We start from the raw sequence: 20,148 nt of genomic DNA on the forward strand, positions 1-20,148 counted from the left end.
ATTATTTTATTTTTGCTTTTTTTTTTTACTTAATTGTAAATCAAATCTAATGTATGTGCGGGTGTGCATAGGGTACTGAGGTACCACTCTGGTTATATTAATAAAGCCCAGCATTGTATTCTGCTGTTATATGCATAATACTGACTTCTGGAAACATTGTTTATTAGTTGACATTGTTTTGTTTTGTTTTTTACCTCCAGGATAGAAAAATGTGTGTACAATAGCTGTTTTAAAAAGAGGAAGTAGATAATGAATACCTTTCGCTAAAATGAACATGATTACAATGGGAGTTAGACAGATAGGAATAGTTAATAATATTAATAATAACATTAGCGTGTACTGCAAACTACACTAGCCAATATATTCAGCTAAAATGAATGTGACAATTTATACAAAAGTGGAGACCTTTTGATACTCATATAATGCATAGTTACTGTTATAAAACTAGTGTAACTATATAAGAACAATAATTTCATTATTTTGTGGACAATTTGAAATATTTGGTGTAGGTAATATCTACAGTTTTTTTTTTAAATTATAAAGCCTCATTGTGCAGTGTATACAAACACATTTCAATATATTTCTCTCTCTATGGAAAGAAGAATACTGAGATGTTTTCACTTGTTTTCTAGCTACAAATCTTTCTGTTACAAGCTTGTCTCTTTCAATCAACTCACTCATAAAGTAGGCTTGTGTGAATAGAGGGTAACAGCTGATAGTACCATGCAGTGAGGATGAGCACTAAATTATGTAGTTCTTAACAATACAACCATACTTGTGCTTTCATATATATACATATATATTGGATCATCCCATAAATAATGCGTTTTTTTTTTAATACTTCTTTTAATCTAAAATATATTCTTCATTTTCTACTATGCTCTTCCATCTATCTGGTAGACTTGCAAGGCCCCTCTTCCAAAATTCATTTGTCCATGACAAAAAATACACCTCCACTACTGTTTTGACCTTGTCTACAGAATTCATATTTTTCTCATCTAAATGATTTTGAAGTCTGCAGAATAAATGATAATCAGATGGGGCAATGTTCAGTGAATATAGTGGGTGGGGCATTGTTTCCCATTCAAACTGCTCTAGCCTTTGGAATGTCTTCCAAATGTGGCCGAGCATTATCCTGATGGAAGAACACCTTTCGTATTGAAACAAAAAATGGTTGTTTTTCTTCTATTGCTGACTTAAGCTGCTCAAACTGCTCACAGTAGATCTCCTTTGTTATCGTTTGGTTTGGGTTTAGAAGCTCAAAGTAGACTAAACCTTTCATATCCCACCAAACAGATAACAACACCTTTATGTTGGTGAAGACCTTTGTCCTGAAGTGCCAGTGTTTCTCCTTACCCTACCTACTTTCTTTGGCGCTTGACTTTTTTATAGAGAACCATTTCTCATCACAGTTACTATTTGGTCCCAAAAAAGTTCATTTGTGAGACATGACAGCAAAGAAAAGCACACATTCACTCTCTATGCACAATTAGACTCAGAAAGTTTGTGAGGAACCCATCGACCCAATTTGCTGACTTTTCCAATGGTACGCAGGTATCGATGAACGGTTGAATGACCAAATCCAAGATCCTCTGCTAGTTCGTCAACAATTACAAGTTTTGCAAGATGTCCTTGTCGAGCTCTACTGATCTTCTAGGATGAGGCTTGTCTTCTAGCTTGTAGTTTCCGGCTCAGAATTTCTAGAACTATCGTTGACACTGGCTTGCACTTATTGTCCAGTCCCCATATATACTGCATTAATATTCCTTGCACTTTCCGTTGCATTGTTGCCTTTATTGAACTCTTAAGCAAAATATACCGAACATGCTCTTTTGTCACTTCCATTATAGCTTTGAAAAAATAACTGTTAAAATCGAACCCTGCTCTTAAAAACTTGCACTAAGAATAAGTACAAGGTAAAATTACTACCTGCTTTTGTAGCAAGTTGATGCAGGTAGTTTATCTCATCCCCCTCCAACTCTTAGTTCATGCAATTAAAGAAAACCACATTATTTATGGGATGACTGTGTGGTGAAAAAGTTAATTTCCCAACCAAATGGTTTTAAATTCAGCCTCCTTACATTACATCCTGGTCAAGTGCCTTCTATAGCACCAGGCTGACCAAAACCTTGTGAGTGAATTTGGCAGATAGTATATATATATATATATATATATATATATATATATATATATCCTTTAAGTTCATTTACAGGAAAGTTTTGAATATGTAATCATCTCAGGAATACAGACTATGATTTGTGGAAATGCATGTAACAATGCATTGAAATATTTATAAATTCTATTCAAGGGTTATCATTCATCATCATCATATATATATATATAAATTGACGGAATGGAGCTGGTAACCTCTAGGCTACATATGTTTCCTAGCTAGTAGATCCTTGGAAACAATAATTACTCAACAAGGGGTACTCCACTAGCTATTCATCAGGCCAAAGATGCATTGTCATTAAGGGATCCTAAATATCTCTGGCAAGTTAACTGGGGATTCCTTAATGACAATGTAATTTTTATATAACTAAGGTATCTTCAGTCTGATGAGTAGCTAGCAGAGTGCCCCTTGTTGAATAATTATTACTTCCGAGGATCTGCTAGCTAGGAAACATATGTTGCCTAGATTTTACCTGCTCCATTCCCTCAATTTGGATTTTTATTCACATTCATAGCAACCTTAGTTGCTTACCATGAAGTATAAAAAACTTTTTTTTAGTTTATCAAACTTCAATATGGGGAAAATCCTACAACCTTCCGCATCAGTAAACTATTATTGTTCCTGAAAGTTGTTTCTATCTACCATGGACTGCTTGATTCTTTCATTGTATGCACCATGTTGTGAAGCAGACAGAATATTGGCTTTAAACAGTCAGTGACATTTCAGTGATGGCAGTTGAATAGAGTCTGTATAGTTAAGAAATTCACTTTCCAATCACACAGCCTCAGGTTCAGCTCCACAGTGCAGCACCTTGAGCAAGTGTCTTCGACTTTGACTTCAGGCCAACGATTGTCATGTGAGGGGATTTAGGAAGACAGAAACTGGTAAAAACCCATCATTGTATCCATATGTAAATATTTAATCTCTGATGAGCTGTGACTAAAGATAGTGATGTTGCCATTTTTGGATGGGCTGCAACCACTGATATTTGTTGACTTTCCTATCAGCAAGTTGTTTGCTAGTTCTGCTGTTTTGAATTCCTCTGGAATATATTAAAAAAAAAGAAACATTTAAAAAACAGATAAGAGTTGGCAACTGGAAGTGCATCCTGCCATAAAAGTTCTGCCTCAGAGTACACCACTCTCGTCTAAGTCATATTGGCATGGAAAAAAAAGAAGTTGAACAAATGAAATATGTGTTTGTGTTTGTTTGAAATAAGACCAGGCACATACTGCTGGAAGGACTCAGTGCTGTTGATGGAGTTAAATTAGACATATTGGATTGACTTGGAACTTGGAATTCAAGTTGCATCTCTTGTGACTTATTCAATCAGTCAAGTTGAATAAGATGTAAAAGGTGGAAACAGAAGACCCAGTCAATCTACTGTGTGTGTGTGTAATGACCTGAACTATCACTATCTTCTTACACCAAACACTGAGATTACAATGTTTTTATTTTATTTATTCATTTATTTCTTGTGCGACTTCAATAATCTCAGTTTCTTTCTTTTAACTATGGTGAAGCTAAGACTGTAGTGTTGAATATTAACAGTCCCTTTGAGGTTTCTTCAACTGGATGTCCTCTATCTATCAGCACTATTGCCTTTTAAGGATCTTTCATCTTCCCTTTTAAATGTTGCTGATTTCTTTTTGCCCCCACATTTGACTTCTTCCATCACCTGAGAGTATGGTAAATATTGAACAACACTAGAATTTTAAGCATAACAACTAATTTCCTGGATGAATATTTTCCATTCTGATGAAAAAAATAAATAAAAATATTCCTTAATTACCATCTTCAGCAACCACAGTTGGAAACCTTATTTTTGTAACATTGTTGAAGTCATAAAGGGTTTACATTTTCATTTTTCAGGTTAAAAAAAGAAATTAAATATTTCAGCCCTAATTTAGTTCTCATGTCAGTCAGTCTCCCCCCTCTCTCTCTCTCTCTCTCACACACACGCACATACACACCAAATGTATGTAAGCTTTTGTTCTGATAACTGCTGTTACCTCATTAAATTTCTTCTGATATGTTTTTGTATTGCATTAACTTAAAATTCTTCAAACTAAATTAACTGAACTAGATTCACATACCTCCATCCATTGATCCAGGATATCACATGAGCAGCTTCTCTTCCTCTCCCTCCCTCCTCCTCCTCCTTGTTTTTACATACTGCTTGAAAAAAAGAGACAGACAGGCAAACAGAGTTCATGTGTATGCAATGAATACAGGAGATATTACAGCCAGTGTATTTAGCATTTAATTGTCTGTTGCAGCCTACAAATACACCACCACAGCAGCAACAACAACAACAGCAACAACAGGTTCCTGTTACCATGTCTAGCGGGTCCATTATCCCAACAAATGAACAGTTGGACAAACTGAAGAGTGAACTTGATGTAGTCCAAGGAAATGTCCGTGTGATGGGGGAAATGTTGACAGAGCTCAGCCCTTACAATGTAGACTCCTCAGATCTTGAGCTTTTGCAAGTAAGTTAACATTACAAGATTCTTATTTTATTTTACTGCTTGTTTGTTTGTTTGTTTTTTTTTTGTTTTTTTTAAAGAAATTATGGCAGCATGAATTGTATAACTATCTGTCAAATACTAAGGTTCAACTATTGATGTCTTCCAGGTGTTTTTTTCATCATTGTTTAATGTCTGTTTTCCATGCTGGCATGGGTTGGACGGTTTGACTGAGGTCTGGAGAGCCAGTGGCTGCACCAGGCTCCCGTCTGAACTGGCAATGTTTCTACAGCTGGATGCCCTTCCTAATGCCAACCACTCCGAGAGTGTAGTGGGTGCTTTTTACATGCCACTGGCACAGGAGCCAGTCAGGCGAGCCTGGCATCGATCATATTCGGATAGTGCTTTTTACATGCCACCGGCACAGGAGCCAGTCATGGGGCACTTGCATCGGCCACATTTGAATGGTGCTTTTTACGTGCTGGCTGATAATGCTGTTTGTGCTTAGAAGGTTTTGAGGGTGAATGAGGTCTTGAATATTCATATGCAGGGCAGTAGTTTCAGGTACCAGGTACAATTGGCTTTGAAAGACATAATGAAGAAACAATGCCACACAAGTTCTAGGTCTTTGAAAGATGAAAAGTACAATGGCCAGGCACATTTTCTCCAAAGATTGCAAATAAACAACATTGCTTGTATGACAGTGTCATCTGTTTACACAGTGTGCAATGTCAAGACAGAGACACACACAAATATATGGTTATCCTTTTACTTGTTTCAGTCATTTGACTACAGCCATGCTGGAGCACCACCTTGAAGGGATTTTAGTCAAACAAATCGACCCCAGGACTTGTTTCTTAAACTTAGTACTTATTCTATCAGTCTCTTTTGTCAAAACACTAAGTTACGGGGACATAAACACACCAACATCAGTTATCAAACAGTGGCGGGGGAACAAACACAAACACACACACACATATATATATATGATGGGCTTCTTTCACTTTCTATCTACCAAATCCACTCACAAGCCTTTGGTTGGCCTGAGGCTTATAGTAGAAGACACTTGCCCAAGGTGCCACACAGTGGGACTGAACCCAGAACCATGGGGTTGGGAAGCAAGCTTTTTACCACACAAAGGAAATTCTCAAATGCAGGAAATGCCTCGTCTAGGCATTTGATGTAGGCCTCCGTGTTGAGTCTAAGGCCATGTAGGAAGATAAATGGAGGCATAATATCACCATCACTAGTGATTACTCCAAACACCATGATGTTGACTGGATGTTTAATTTTTATCACTCTCGGTACATGTCCTCAGATTGACACCCAAACACTCTGCAATGTTTGTATTGGAGCTTCTGACACAAATGCCAAGCAGTACAGTATATTGTTTCCAAATTTCTAGCCGAGTGAATTATGTCATGATGTTTTTCTCACCAACAGTGCCCAACTGATCCTACTATAGTGTGTAGGCAACAAAATCAAAAACAAGCAATGCACATGCATGAAATTAATAATATAAAATAGCAACAATTTACCCATTGCAACCTGTATGTATATATATATATATATTTTAAATTTGTTTACAGGAAACATTTTCAATATGCAAATAAAGCTCCTATTCTACTATGCCAGCTATAATCTAATGGTGCTAATTAGTGAGCAAGTTTTTTTGGGTTGCACCGAGCTGTACCAATGTAATGTAAGATAAATATAGTGATAATAACAATAATCTTTGAATGAAATTTATAAATATTTTAATTCATCGCTACACGCATTTCCACAAATCACGTCTAAACATTGTGGAAATGTGTGTAGCGATGCATTAGAATATTTATAAATTTCATTCAAGGATTATTGTTATTATTACTATACATACACACAAACACATACCAGAGAATGGGCTTCTTTTAGTTTCCATCTACCAAATTCAGTCATAAGGGCTATAGTTGGAAAATGAACTTGTTAACCGCCCACCCATTCCTTCACCTCATTGCTTGCAAATGTCACCTAGCTCTTTGTCATGATAGTTATGGATCTCTATGGCACTTCCATATTCTTCTTTGGTACTGATGCTTAATATAGAAACAGGACTTGTACATGTATTTATGTGCTTATGTCTGTAATGTTCAGTTTTCGTTATCCCACTCTTTTACAGAAACTTTGTGCTTGTTATACTTTCTATTGTCTTCTAAGAGATATAGTTGACTGTGTTTCTTTTTTCCCCATCTCTAATTTGTCTTAGGAACTGAACCGAACTTGTCGTCAAATGCAACAGCGACTTGTAGACTTACTTGACCAAGTTGCCAATGAGGAAGTCACAAGTAGGTTTATTTTATTTGTCACTAGATTGTTTATAATAAGCCAGTACAAAGGGTTTTTAATGAACCAATTGACCCCACTATATATTTTTTTTCTTTGTCTTTTTAAGCTTTTTAAGGCTGGTATTTAACCTATTTTGCTGAACTGCTAAGTTATGGGGATGTTAACAAACCAACACCAGTTGTCAAGCAATAGGTTGCAAGTGACAAACATAGTTACAAAGACACACACACACATGATATCTATCTATCTATCTCTATATGTATATAGAGAAGCCTGTCATATATATATGTCATATATATATATATATATATATATAGTGGAAACCTGTCATATATATATATGTATATATATATATATATATATATATATATATATATATATATATATATATGACAGGCTTCCACTCAGTTTCCATCTACAAAATTCACTAAGAAAATATTAGTTGTCCTGGTGCTATGGCAGAAGACACTTGCTCAAGGTGCTGCATGGAGGGACTGAACCTGAAACCACATGGTTACCAAGCAAGCTTCTTAGCCACACAAGTATGGCTGTGCCATGCCAGCAGTTATCAAGAAGTATGGTAGTTGTAGAGGTTGGCAGTTTCTTAGGCTGCTTATAAAAGAACTATATGTAGAACTAGCAGAAATACCCGGCGTTGCCCGGGTTAAAGAGTATAATGATATCTAAAAACGCCGTCTAGACTACGCATCATCTTTATATATAGAGATGTATATACACACACGCACCCAAACACACGTATATATATGTATATCAATATAAATATATGAAAGTCAATGAAGTTTCATAAAAGAAGGTGATCATGTACATACTTTCTTGCTGTTGTGATTATAACACCTCGTTGTAAACTATGTTCCTTGTTTTCCCTTGTGGAGCATATACAAATAGGTTTTTTTTTTTGCTGCCCACTCTTGAGCAGCCAACATACAGTTGTCCATGTGAGAAGCAGGGCTCTTCCAAGAGAAGACCAGCGACAGACAGTGTTTGACCCTGAGATTTGTTTATGGACATGGCAAAAGTCACACGAAGGGGGAATTGTAGTCTTCTGAATGTAAAAGGAATGTCTGCTCCTGATGGAGTAAGAGGAATTCTTGGAATAAAGACGTCATCCCCTTTTGCACATCCAGAAAGAATGGTAGCCTCGATAACGTGTGACATCATTTTCTAAATAATGCTCATCTGTTATGTTCGGGTTAAAATTTCATCAACATCAAAAATATATGAATTTTCATGGAAGTTTGGCCGCTATGCAAAGAATATAATTTCCAAATTTCATAAAGATCCATTCAGTACTTTTGACGTAGTTTTGGATAAGAAAACAAATGACTAATGTGTGTGTTTGTGTGCATGTGTATGTGTGTGTGATGGGTGTATATATGTATAGATATCTGTATGCATGTATATATGTATATATGTGTACATATTACATGTACATCTATATATATATATATATATATATATATATATATATATATACATCTACACATATGTATACATATACATGTATGTATAGATCTATATATATATACATATACGTGTACATCTATATGTATACATATACATCTCTCTCTCTCTTTCTGTCTCTGAAAGTATCTGTCATTACAGTATCGAAATGGTGTACATATACATGTATATGTATACATAGACATCTCTCTCTCTCTCTCTCTCTCTGTCTCTCTCTTTCTCTCTTTCTCTCTCTGTGAAAGTATCTGTCACTACAGTATCGAAATGTGATCGTTTCAGTTAGTGGAATAGTTTCATTTTTAAAGTGAAAGTATTTGACATGAGTGTTTTTGTTTCACTTTTGACACGTAATACTTAAATAGTGGAGGAGATATTATGTTGCCGTGTGCTCGAACTCTGCAAGAAGTTAATAATTTTTTTTGACTAAAACACAACTGGAACCCTAAGTAAGGCATGTGTAAAATTTGAATGAAATTGGTTGCGTAGTTCTCGAGTTTTAGGGATTCACACAGACAGACAGACAGACAGACACATTCTCATTTTTATATATATAGATGTACAAGAAAGGGCTCTAAGATATGGATGGCAAACATATTTATTTTCAGCTTTTGTTGTTTTCTTTTACTATTAACTAGTAAAGCTAGAAAAGGCAACTCCATCATCATTTTAATGTCCACTTTCCCATGCTTGCATGGTTCAGTTGGAGTTTATTGAGGTAGATTTTCTATGGCCAGATACTGTTTCTGTTGCCAACCCTCATCTGTTTACAAGCAAAGTAATATTTCCCCATGGCCAGACATGTTTTCACAGAATATTGGAAATGAATGACACTGCTTATGTAACATTATGTGATGTCAAAACAAGGAGACAAGCATTCTCTGTCTCTCTCTCTCACTTTCTTACATGTGCATGCATATACACACACAAACATGGCTTCTTTACTGTCTACCAAATCCACCTACAAGGCTTTGCCCAGCTGAGGGCTATAGTAGAAGACACTTGCCCAAATTGCTGTGCAAAACAAACTTGTTAGCCTCACAGCCATGCTTGCATCTGTGACTTGTCTGTGCCTATTAAATTTATAATACATATGTTGCCAAAATCATACTATGAAAATCATTATCATAGTCATTTGCAAAACACCTAGTATTTTCTTATATAATGTCCTCCCTCTTTTCTTGCTGTGTTTTCGGATGTAAAATGTAATATGCTAGTGTTTGATCTAAATTCTTTGAGACTGGCCTTCTTTAAGCTCTATTCCCAGTTCTCTTTACTACCAGTTTGCAATTGTCTGGTCTCTTTAATTACAGGTGAATTATTACGGGTGAATGATGACCTAAATAATGTATTTCTCCGTTATGAGAGATTTGAACGGTTTCGAGCTGGACAGACAGGTTCACAGACCACTGATGCAAGCAATACTCCACCTGTAACACAAGACTCCTATCTTCCACCATCATATGAACAGGTAAGCAAAACAAAACAGAGCAAAATGCAAAGTGATTTTTAATTTTCAGCAAATATTTCTTTCTGCTATTGGTGCCAGGCCTGAAATCTTGTGGGAGGGAGCTAAGTCAGTTACATTGACCCAAGTGCTCAACCTCAAAAGTACAAAATGCAAAGTTGACCTTGGTAAAATTTGAATTCAAAACATAAAACCAGAAGAAATGCTGCTGAACATTTTGTCCCACAAACTAACAATTCTGCCAGATCACCACTTTTGATAATAATAGTTCTAAAAAGTTTTTACACTAAAATACATTTACATTTAGCAATACATACACATATCAAACAATCTATAATGTATGTCTATATACACTAAACATAAATGGATATATCTTTTAATTTATTATTATTTTTACAGCTAATTATTTACTCTGTGTATGCAGGCCTTTTAATTTCTTCATAAGCTATTTTTGATTGAAGGTTTTTTTCAATTTTTATAATAATACAATTTTAAACCACAATTTGTTATTTCCTGCAACCAGTTATTGAAAAGATTGTTAGTTGAAAGGACCAATGAAACAAAACCATTTTCAAATGTGTATCTATCAAAGTAATTGTATTTCTGCATATAACTTTATCTTACTCCATTCTAAACAAAACTGTCCAATGAATGGGAATGTGAAACTCTGAGTAAAAGTTTTTGTGATATTTTTGCTGCTTTTTAATGAAGTATATACACATACACATATGTTTGTTGAACTTCTTTCAGTTTCCATCTGTCAAATTCACTGATGAGGCTTTGGTCAATCCAGAGATATAGTAGAGGACACTTGCCTAAAGTGCTATCATGTGATTGGAAAGTCAACTTGACTATACAGCCATGCTTGCACCCACATGATACATACATACTGTCTTAATAACTCTTAAAGTCTTGTGAATCTGTCTCTATATAAATTTCTCAATCTTGTTAGAAACTAGGGGTTTTGACAAAATGCAGTTAGTTTAGTATAAAAGTCATAAAAATTTAATTGTTGCATGCATCAGTATGAAATTTCCTGATGTGTTTTAATGATCATTAGTGTACATTGTGAATGTGGTTTTTACCCATTTTCATGTCGCTGTTACCTACCAAGGTGTACTATATACAGTTAAGTTGAATACAACAAGGTGCTTTCACATATATTTACAAGATATTGACTCCCTGTCTCAGAGTTAAATTTATGTTCCAGTTAGTCTTTGTAACTTGAAAGATTTACAGCTCCTATTAGAAAAAAAAAAACAAAACCTTTATCTCTTTCACAGAAACATTTTATAAGTCCCAACAAATTTATTGTTATTTTCTCTTATTACAATAATAACACTCTCCTCATAAACCCACCAGTATGCAGAGACCTTACATTTCAAATGTATCAGTAAATTGATTTTTGTTTTTTCTAGTCCACAGAATTGACTAATGAAGGCGTAAATTGAGTCTCAACTACATGTTAATTCCATTTTTTCTTAGAATTGATAAATCCTAATGTCACTGAGCTGGTCCATACAGATGACACTGAAATATCTTTTTAATTATTTTCTCATTGTTCAAACTATTCTTTTTCAAATTAAAAGAATAAGTAAATAAATTATGAAAGGATGACTGGATTTGCACATCATAAGTGACCAGATTACTACTACAACATGGAAGAGATTCTGTACACATGATTCAGCACCTATGTATTTGCAGTCAGCCATTGCTCTCTCTCTCTTTCTCTCTCCTCCCCTTGAGAAACTTTCATTGGACTCTTGAATTTTTCTTCCACTTTGTGCCAAAATATATCTATGACCACAGTGTTAGGATTAAAGTGTTTGACATTGGTTACAAAGTCATTTGGTTAAAACTGTTTCCATCTTTGCATTAAGACTCTTAAAAAATGTTACTTATTTAATCGAACTAATATATATCTTGCTGGAAACACATGCAGCTGTAAAAATATGTGCTGAAATAATACAAATATTTGATTTGGGTGTGTGGGGTGGGGAATGGTCTCTACATTACATTAATTAAATAAATACTAGTGAAAATGTCTGAATCATCTTTTTGTCAAAACAAAACGCAATTAAGAAGTAGTTCAAATTAAATCATCTTCAACTGTTGTACAAAGCTGCAAGGTAACATCTGCACATGTCACCTTTTCCTTAACACAGTATGTTTTTTTGTTTTTTTTTCTCATTTAATGTCATGTCAGCTAGTAAAACCTGTAAATGTTGTTGAAGAGAACTTACTTTAACCTTTGTGATACCAACCCATCTGCAACCTATAATAATAATGAAATCCGTTTTTAAGAAAATGACACTTGATAGCTACAAATTCTAAGTGGAACAACACAACTGAATAGTTCATTTTGTAGTTTAGTGAATTCAAGTTGTTGAAACAATTGATAATTTCTGAATCATTTTTTTTTTTTCATATACCAGGTTCAGGCATCCAGTCAGTCTTCAAATGTTGGCAACCTTATTGATTTAGGTGAAGATGGTGCCCAGCAGACAGGACAGTCAGATATTCACACCCAGCTAGCAGGCATGAGTTAGTAGCTTTCTCTCTTTTTTTTTTTGTTTTCTTTCTTTTTTTGCCTGCTATTTATAAGTATTCTATTCAGTACTTTACTTTACTGAAAACCTCTGTCGGAGGAAAGGAAAGAGTTGTTTTTTTTTTTTTTTAATATTAGCAGTCATGAAGGAGAATAAAAATAAGTACTTTTCTTTCTTTCTTTTACTGGCTTCGGTCATTTATTTGACTGCCACCTTAATACATCTTCAAGAGCTTTACGTTGATTATATCAACCTGTTTTCAATCCCTGAGGAAGATGAACAGTAGAGTTGTTTTTGTGTAAAGGGAAATGACCAAGGCAGATCAAGAATATCATAGATTGAGGCACATCTTGATATATTAAAAAAATATTTTTTAAAAACCACACACACACACACACACACACACACACACACACACACATGCACACGCACACATATCGGCACACACCACATATTTAATGAGCTTCCACTTCATTTCCATTTACCAACTCACAAACCTATGCTTAACCAAAAGCATTTGCCCAGTTAATGTACTGCAGATTGGAATCCAACCCAGAATGATGTGGTTACAAACCATACTGTTTTGCCTACATCCTGTATTTTGTATTACAACAATGATTTAGGTTCTTCTTATGTCTGTTGTGAAAACAGAGCATCTATCAAACAGGCATGGTGCAGGGGCTAGCTCACTTTGCAACTACATGGCTTTGGGTTCAATTGTACTGCATAGCACTTTGCACAGTTTTTTGGGGTTTTTTTCCGAACCATATCTTTGAGTTGGTCAATGCCTTATGAGAGGAATTTGGTATGCAGATACTGTGACCAAATTTTGTACAATGGTTGTTTCAACCCATCCTGCAACTGTCCTTTATGGGTGGGATGCTGTGCAAGGTTGATGCAACATAGTATGATGCATAGCATCCTCTCATAAAGGACAGTCACAGGATGTTTGTGTGTACATATGTGTATATCTTTTGCTGAAGGACATAAACACCAATGTGAAAACTGATCCTCTTTTTATGAGGTTTATTACAGTATTTGTTTTGCACTGAGCTAAAGGTACTCCCTTGTCACCATCAGAAACGCAATGAACCACTAGTTTGACCATTGAAAACTCTGTTACCAATGATTGATTGCTATAAAAGCACTAATGTAACCAAATACACAAACAGGCATACATGCATGCATGCATGTTCACCCCCCCCCCCCCACTGAGTCCAAGGTTAATGTTAAAACACACTTGCCCAAGGTACTCTGCAGTAGAATTGAACTTGAAATCCTGTGGTTGGGAAGCAACCGTCTTAACCACTCAACCCTCAACCACACCTTGGCCTCCATATTATATATACATAATCTTCTTTTAAGGCTTGTTTCATTATCGTCTGAATATTTACAGGTTTGAATTCTGGCAGCATAAGCAGCACACTTGGACAAATCAGCAGTACTACTGCCATGAATCGGTCTTCAACAGGCACACAGGATACAGAATTTGATATGTTTGCCCAATCGAGACAATCGTTTGATCAGAGTAGAAAGAATATGGGGTAAGTAATATCCGTAGTCATACATAGTGATCAAACAAGTATCTATCTAACTATCTGGTTGCACACTGTGAAATGGTTGCTGTTAGGAAGGGCATCTAGACATGGAAACCAGAGCTGACATGGAGCACAATGCAGTTTGGTGGCTCATCAAACTGCCTAACCCATATCAGCATGAAAAACAGACATTAAATGATGATGATAAATAATATATATACATATATATATATATATTATACTAAAACTCAAAGTTTGTCTGTTTCCCTGCCGTCTAATTAAAATGATTAAGGATTACAAATAAAATAGTTATTTCCCCCTTTAAGAAAAAGAATCAAGTTGAAAATGTCAATTTGTGACTTTAAAAAGTCATCACAGCTACCCCATCCGTCCTTTACTTTTTACTTCATTTTTTTCTTTTTTCCTTTATTTATACAACTTTTCTTCAATTATACAACTTTCAGAGTGCCATGGGTTGAAAGATACAAATTCTCCTTATATTTTTATGAGATATTTTTTTGAATCATGGGTATTTTTTTTTTTTTTCTTTAAAGGAGAAACTACTATTTTATTTAAAATAAAATATTAATCTTTATCATCTTAATCAAAAGACAGAAAAACCGAGACTATCTCTTTATAGATGAAGATCAGTTGCAATGGGAGGAGTTAAATCTCATAATGGAAAAACAAACAACAAATGGCTTGTACCTTATAATGAAACTCTTTTAAGAGCATTCAAATTCCACTGCAACATGGAAATCGTTGCCTTGGTAAGGTCATCAAGTACAAGCTGCTGTTCAAATAAACAATGATAACGAAATTAGTCAATATTTAATGGGTATGTGTATTAGACCATGTGAAGCAGTTGCATACATTTTAGGATTTTTAATTCATGAAAGAGCACTTGCAATAGTGAGACTGTAAGTTCATCTACCAGATGAACCAAAAATATTGCTTAGAAATAATGAGGATATACATGGCTGTCAATGAACGATATAGAACAACATTGACAGAATTCTTTTCATTGTGCATCGATGAAAAACATTTCTTTATGCTGAAGTACTCATGTATTTCACTTGGAAAAAGGAATGGCAAAGAAGAAAGTGAGGAAAAAACACTGAAGATCATTTGAACATTTTCAAAGAAGGAACACTTCGTTGTGTTCATGTTGTCACACCAAAGGCAGGAAAACTGTATTCATCACCATCATCATCCTTTAACATCCATTGTCCATGCTGGCATGGGATGGACGGTTTCACCAGGGCTGGAATGCTGCACCAGACTCCAGTCTGATTTGGCATGGTTTCTGTAGCTGGATGCCCTTCCTAACACCAACCACTCTAAGAGTGTAATGGGTGCTTTTACATGCCACCAGCATGGGTGCCATTTGTGGGACACCAGTATCTGTCACGACTGTGATTTTACTTAGCTTCTTCTCAAGCACGACATAATGCCAAGGTCTCGGTCATTTGTCAGTGCTTCTGCAAGGCCCAACACTCAAAAGGAGCTCTTCATGTGCCATAGTTTATTTTGCCTCCATAAGGCCCAACGCTTGAAAGTTGCTTATGTGCCAGTTATGTGACACCAGCATCAACCATGACTATGATTTCACTTGGCTTGATGAGTGATATCGTATCATTTAAGAATTTTATTGCATGAAGTTCCAAATAGTATTTTTTCCTTTATTGCTGCACATAAACATTTTCAACCTGGAGTGTTTATGACCCTACAGGTCATGTGTACATGTAGTGTGTGTATATATATATATATATATATATATATATATATATATAAAATATCTGGCAGTGTTGGCTATGATGCTCAAAATATCTGGCAGTGTTGGCTATGATGCTCAAAATATCTGGCAGTGTTGGCTATAGCCTAGTCACCCGTATTACGAACCAGGTGATACACGAAGGAGTCATACCCAATGACTGGTGTAGCATCATCATAGTCAACTGCTACAAAGGTAAAGGTGACGCTTTAGATACAAATAATTACAGAGGCATCAAGCTGTTAGATCAGGTTATAAAAGTTACAGAGAGGGTCATAGCCCAACTAATTAGGGAGCGAATCAATTTAGATGAGATGCAGTTTGGGTTCGTGCCAGGTAAAAGCACTACTGATGCCTTATTTCTAGTGAGACAGTTGCAGGAGAAATACCTAGCTAAGGATAAACCTCTGTACCTGGCTTTCGTTGACATGGAGAAAGCCTTTGACAGGGTCCCCCGATCCCTTATCTGGTGGTCAATGAGGAAACTTGGGATAGAAGAATAGTTAGTGAGAGCTGTGCGAGCCATGTACAGAGATGCTGCCAGTAAGGTGAGGGTTGGAAATGAGTACAGCAATGAATTCCGGGTAGAGGTAGGGGTCCACCAAGGTTCCGTCCTCAGCCCCCTCTTATTTATCATAGTCCTCCAGGCAATCACAGAGGAGTTCAAGACAGGTTGCCCCTGGGAGCTCCTCTATGCTGATGACCTTGCCCTAATTGCGGAGTCACTATCAGAACTAGAGGAGAAGTTTCAGGTGTGGAAGCAAGGTCTAGAATTGAAGGGCCTTAGAGTCAACCTAGCTAAAACCAAAATCCTAATAAGTAGGAAGGTAGATAAAACACAAACCCCTTCAGGTAGATGACCCTGCTCAGTATGTAGAAAAGGAGTAGGTAGTAACTCTATAAGATGTACCCGGTGCAAGCTATGGACACATAAGAGGTGCAGCAACATCAAAGGCAGGTTAACTAGCAAGTTAGTTTTTGTTTGTGGCAGATGTTCAGGTGCAATAAAGACTGTAAACAAACAGGAAACAACTTCTATCTCATTCCAGGGTGAAAAGCTAGAGGTAGTCGATAGCTTCCGCTATCTGGGCGACCAAGTTAGTAGTGGGGGTGGGTGCGCTGAAAGTGTAGCTGCTAGAATAAGAATAGCCTGGGCAAAGTTTAGAGAGCTCTTACCCCTGCTGGCGACAAAGGGACTCTCACTCAGAGTAAAAGGCAGACTGTATGACGCATGCGTACGAACAACCATGCTACATGGCAGTGAAACATGGGCTGTAACTGCTGAGGACATACGTAAGCTCGCAAGGAATGAAGCCAGTATGCTCCGTTGGATGTGTAATGTCAATGTGAATACCCGTCAGAGTGTAAGTATCTTGAGAGAAAAGCTGAACATTAGAAGCATCAGTTGTGGCATGCAAGAGAGACGATTGCGCTGGTATGGACATGTGGTGAGAATGGATGAGGATAGCTGTGTGAAAAAGTGCCACACCCTAACAGTTGAGGGAACCCGTGGAAGAGGTAGGCCCAGGAAGACCTGGGCTGAGGTGGTGAGGCAAGACCTTCGTACATTGGGCCTCACCGAGGCAATGACTACTGACCGAGACCTTTGGAAATGTGCTGTGCGTGAGAAGACCCGGCAAGCCAAGTAAGATCGTTGCCAGTGCCCCTGGACTGGTTCTTGTGCGGGTGGCACATGAGATGCACCATTTTGAGCGTGGCCGTTGCCAGTACCGCCTGACTAGCTCCCGTAGGATTTTCGAGCGAGATCGTTGCCAGTGCCCCTGGACTGGCTTGTGCGGGTGGCACATAAAAGACACCATTTCGAGCGTGGCCGTTTTCGTGCGGGTGACACGTAAAAGCACCCACTACACTCTCTGAGTGGTTGGCGTTAGGAAGGGCATCCAGCTGTAGAAACTCTGCCAAATCAGACTGGAGCCTGGTGTTGCCATCCGGTTTCACCAGTCCTCAGTCAAATCGTCCAACCCATGCTAGCATGGAAAGCGGACGTTAAACGATGATGATGATGATGATGATATATATGTGTGTATGTATGTATATATATATATATATATATATATATATATATAAAATTAATGTGGGCAACTAGGCACAATTTAAACTTTATAGGCAAAATTTAGTTGTCATGAATTGTGACTATATCCTACAAGCACATATGTTGCTAGAAATAAGAATTAAACCACTTATAGCTGTGTAAAAGCACAGTTATATATACTGACAGGGTAGATGACTACCCCATGAGTGAAGCAAAGCTAGAGCACTGGGCTGCACAGTTTCATCCTAATGGAAATTGTCAACAGTGTACCTATATATATATATATATATATATATCATCATCATCATCATCATCGTTTAACGTCCGCTTTCCATGCTAGCATGGGTTGGACGATTTGACTGAGGACTGGTGCAACCGGATGGCTACACCAGGCTCCAATCTAATTTGGCAGAGTTTCTACAGCTGGATGCCCTTCCTAACGCCAACCACTCAGAGAGTGTAGTGTGTATATACTTATATTTAGATAAAGGGAATGCTCAATATACTAAATAAAAAAGTAATTTGTACAATTACAATATTATGACTCTGGGCATCTCTACTGCATGTTTCAAACCACCTGGGAAAATAATCACAGCTTATGATGAGCATCTGTAATTCTGAGGAAATTTTTTGGGTAACATAAGAGGCCCTTGTTTACTTCTATTATAAGCATTCTGGGAAATCTTGTTTTAAACCGGTCATATCCCGGCCAAATATTACAATGTTTTATATACAGCCTAGCCATATTCAATCTCTCACACCTACCCTACAATGTCATACTAAAAATAAACAAGCATATAATTGGAATCTCAATGCATGATAATGCATGAATAATTCAAAACAATGTGAATAAATAAGCATTTCATTAGACAGAATGATCTGAATGCTAAAGGGTTAAAAGATTTATTTAGACTTGTAAGAATTATCACTAAAGAGTGGACATATCTAGGAATACTCAAAAGAAATTAATCCCCTTTGGTCCTACTCGCCCAAGCTACATGTTGTATGCTTGAGCAAGGATGCATAGCTTCAGTCTACTCTGTTGAAAATGAGTACTAGCTATATGCTGGTGTAGCCCTCTCTTTCTCCAGTTGTTGCTTCCCTGATATTCTGCTGGGTCCAGAATGAGAGATCAAGAGGGTGTCTATGTCTGCTTGCAACTATATAGGCATGCACGCACACACACACACACATGGTGGGCTTCTTTCAGTTTCCGACTACCAAATCCACTCATAAGTTTTTGGTTGCCCCAGGTCTATAGTAGAAGACACTTGCCCAGGATGCCACACTGTAGGACTGAACCAAACTTCTTAATACACAGCTACACCTGCAGCTATATATATCTTTTGTTTCAGTCATTTGATTGCAGCCTTGCTGGCACACCACCTTTGGTCAAACAAATCGACCCTAGGACTTATTCTTTGTAAGCCTAGTACTTATTCTGTTGGTCTCTTTTGTCGAACTGCTAAGTTACAGAGACGTAAACACACCAACATTGGTTATCAAGTGACGGTGGGGGGACAAACACAGACACACAAATACATACATATATATAAATATATATATATATATACACATATGAGTAGCTTCTTTTCAGTTTCTGTCTACCATATCAACTCACAAAGTTTTAGTCAGCCCAAGGCTATAGTAGGAGACACTTGCCCAAGGTACCACACAGTGGGATTGAACCATGTGGCTGAGTTATCAGTTTGCATATTTTACAAAACCTTTACTATTTATTTTCTTATTTTCTTACCCTAACACCAATTTTTGTTTCTGTCATTTCTAGAAATTCTGCTTACATCAATCAACAAGAGGACCAATTTCGGGGCAGTTTAGGACAAGCTGTATCCATGAAATCTCAAGTGAAAAATGGACAGGTCAGTTTGTTGCTTGCTAACCTTGCTATGTAGATTTGTAGATAGAATCATTTAGTGATATTGCTTAAAGCTTAACTTTGTATTCAGTCTATGTCTTGTTCTGATGGTTTTGTTTTTAGTCTCATATATTTTTATATTTATTGCTCTCTTTTGAGCTTAAGCTTTCCATGTTTCTCATAGTTCAATTCGTTTGTTTGTTTTGTTCATTTATGTGTCCGTTGTCCCTTGCTAGCATCAGTTATATGAATATATTATTGAAGCATTGTCTTATGATGCCAGATACTTCACCTGTTGATAAAGGATATCTTATTCCAGATATCTTTGAAGGCATAAAACCAGCAGGCAGCCCATTGACAATGGAGATGACAGTATCGTCACTGCTCATAGATGAGTGAATATGACAGGGCCTCTTTCAGTTTGTGCCTACCAAATTAACTCACA

At 36.7% G+C, this 20,148-nt stretch overlaps 1 protein-coding gene across 4 annotated transcripts in view; it reads left to right on the plus strand.

Annotated features, from left to right (window-relative positions):
* Nucleotides 1-20,148, plus strand: part of LOC106869232 (target of Myb1 membrane trafficking protein) — a 139,777-nt gene that overhangs the window by 100,680 nt on the left and 18,949 nt on the right. For all 4 annotated transcript variants that reach the window (XM_014914881.3, XM_014914882.3, XM_014914883.3 and 1 more), the window contains 6 exons: nucleotides 4,453-4,665; nucleotides 6,887-6,965; nucleotides 9,759-9,916; nucleotides 12,349-12,457; nucleotides 13,859-14,006; nucleotides 19,617-19,707. In XM_014914881.3, coding sequence (XP_014770367.1) covers nucleotides 4,453-4,665; nucleotides 6,887-6,965; nucleotides 9,759-9,916; nucleotides 12,349-12,457; nucleotides 13,859-14,006; nucleotides 19,617-19,707 — 798 coding nt within the window. The remainder of the gene's footprint in view (nucleotides 1-4,452; nucleotides 4,666-6,886; nucleotides 6,966-9,758; nucleotides 9,917-12,348; nucleotides 12,458-13,858; nucleotides 14,007-19,616; nucleotides 19,708-20,148) is intronic.

Source organism: Octopus bimaculoides, chromosome 2 (genome assembly GCF_046866305.1).
Source record: "Octopus bimaculoides isolate indiv1 chromosome 2, ASM4686630v1, whole genome shotgun sequence".
Taxonomy (NCBI): Eukaryota; Metazoa; Mollusca; class Cephalopoda; order Octopoda; family Octopodidae; genus Octopus; species Octopus bimaculoides.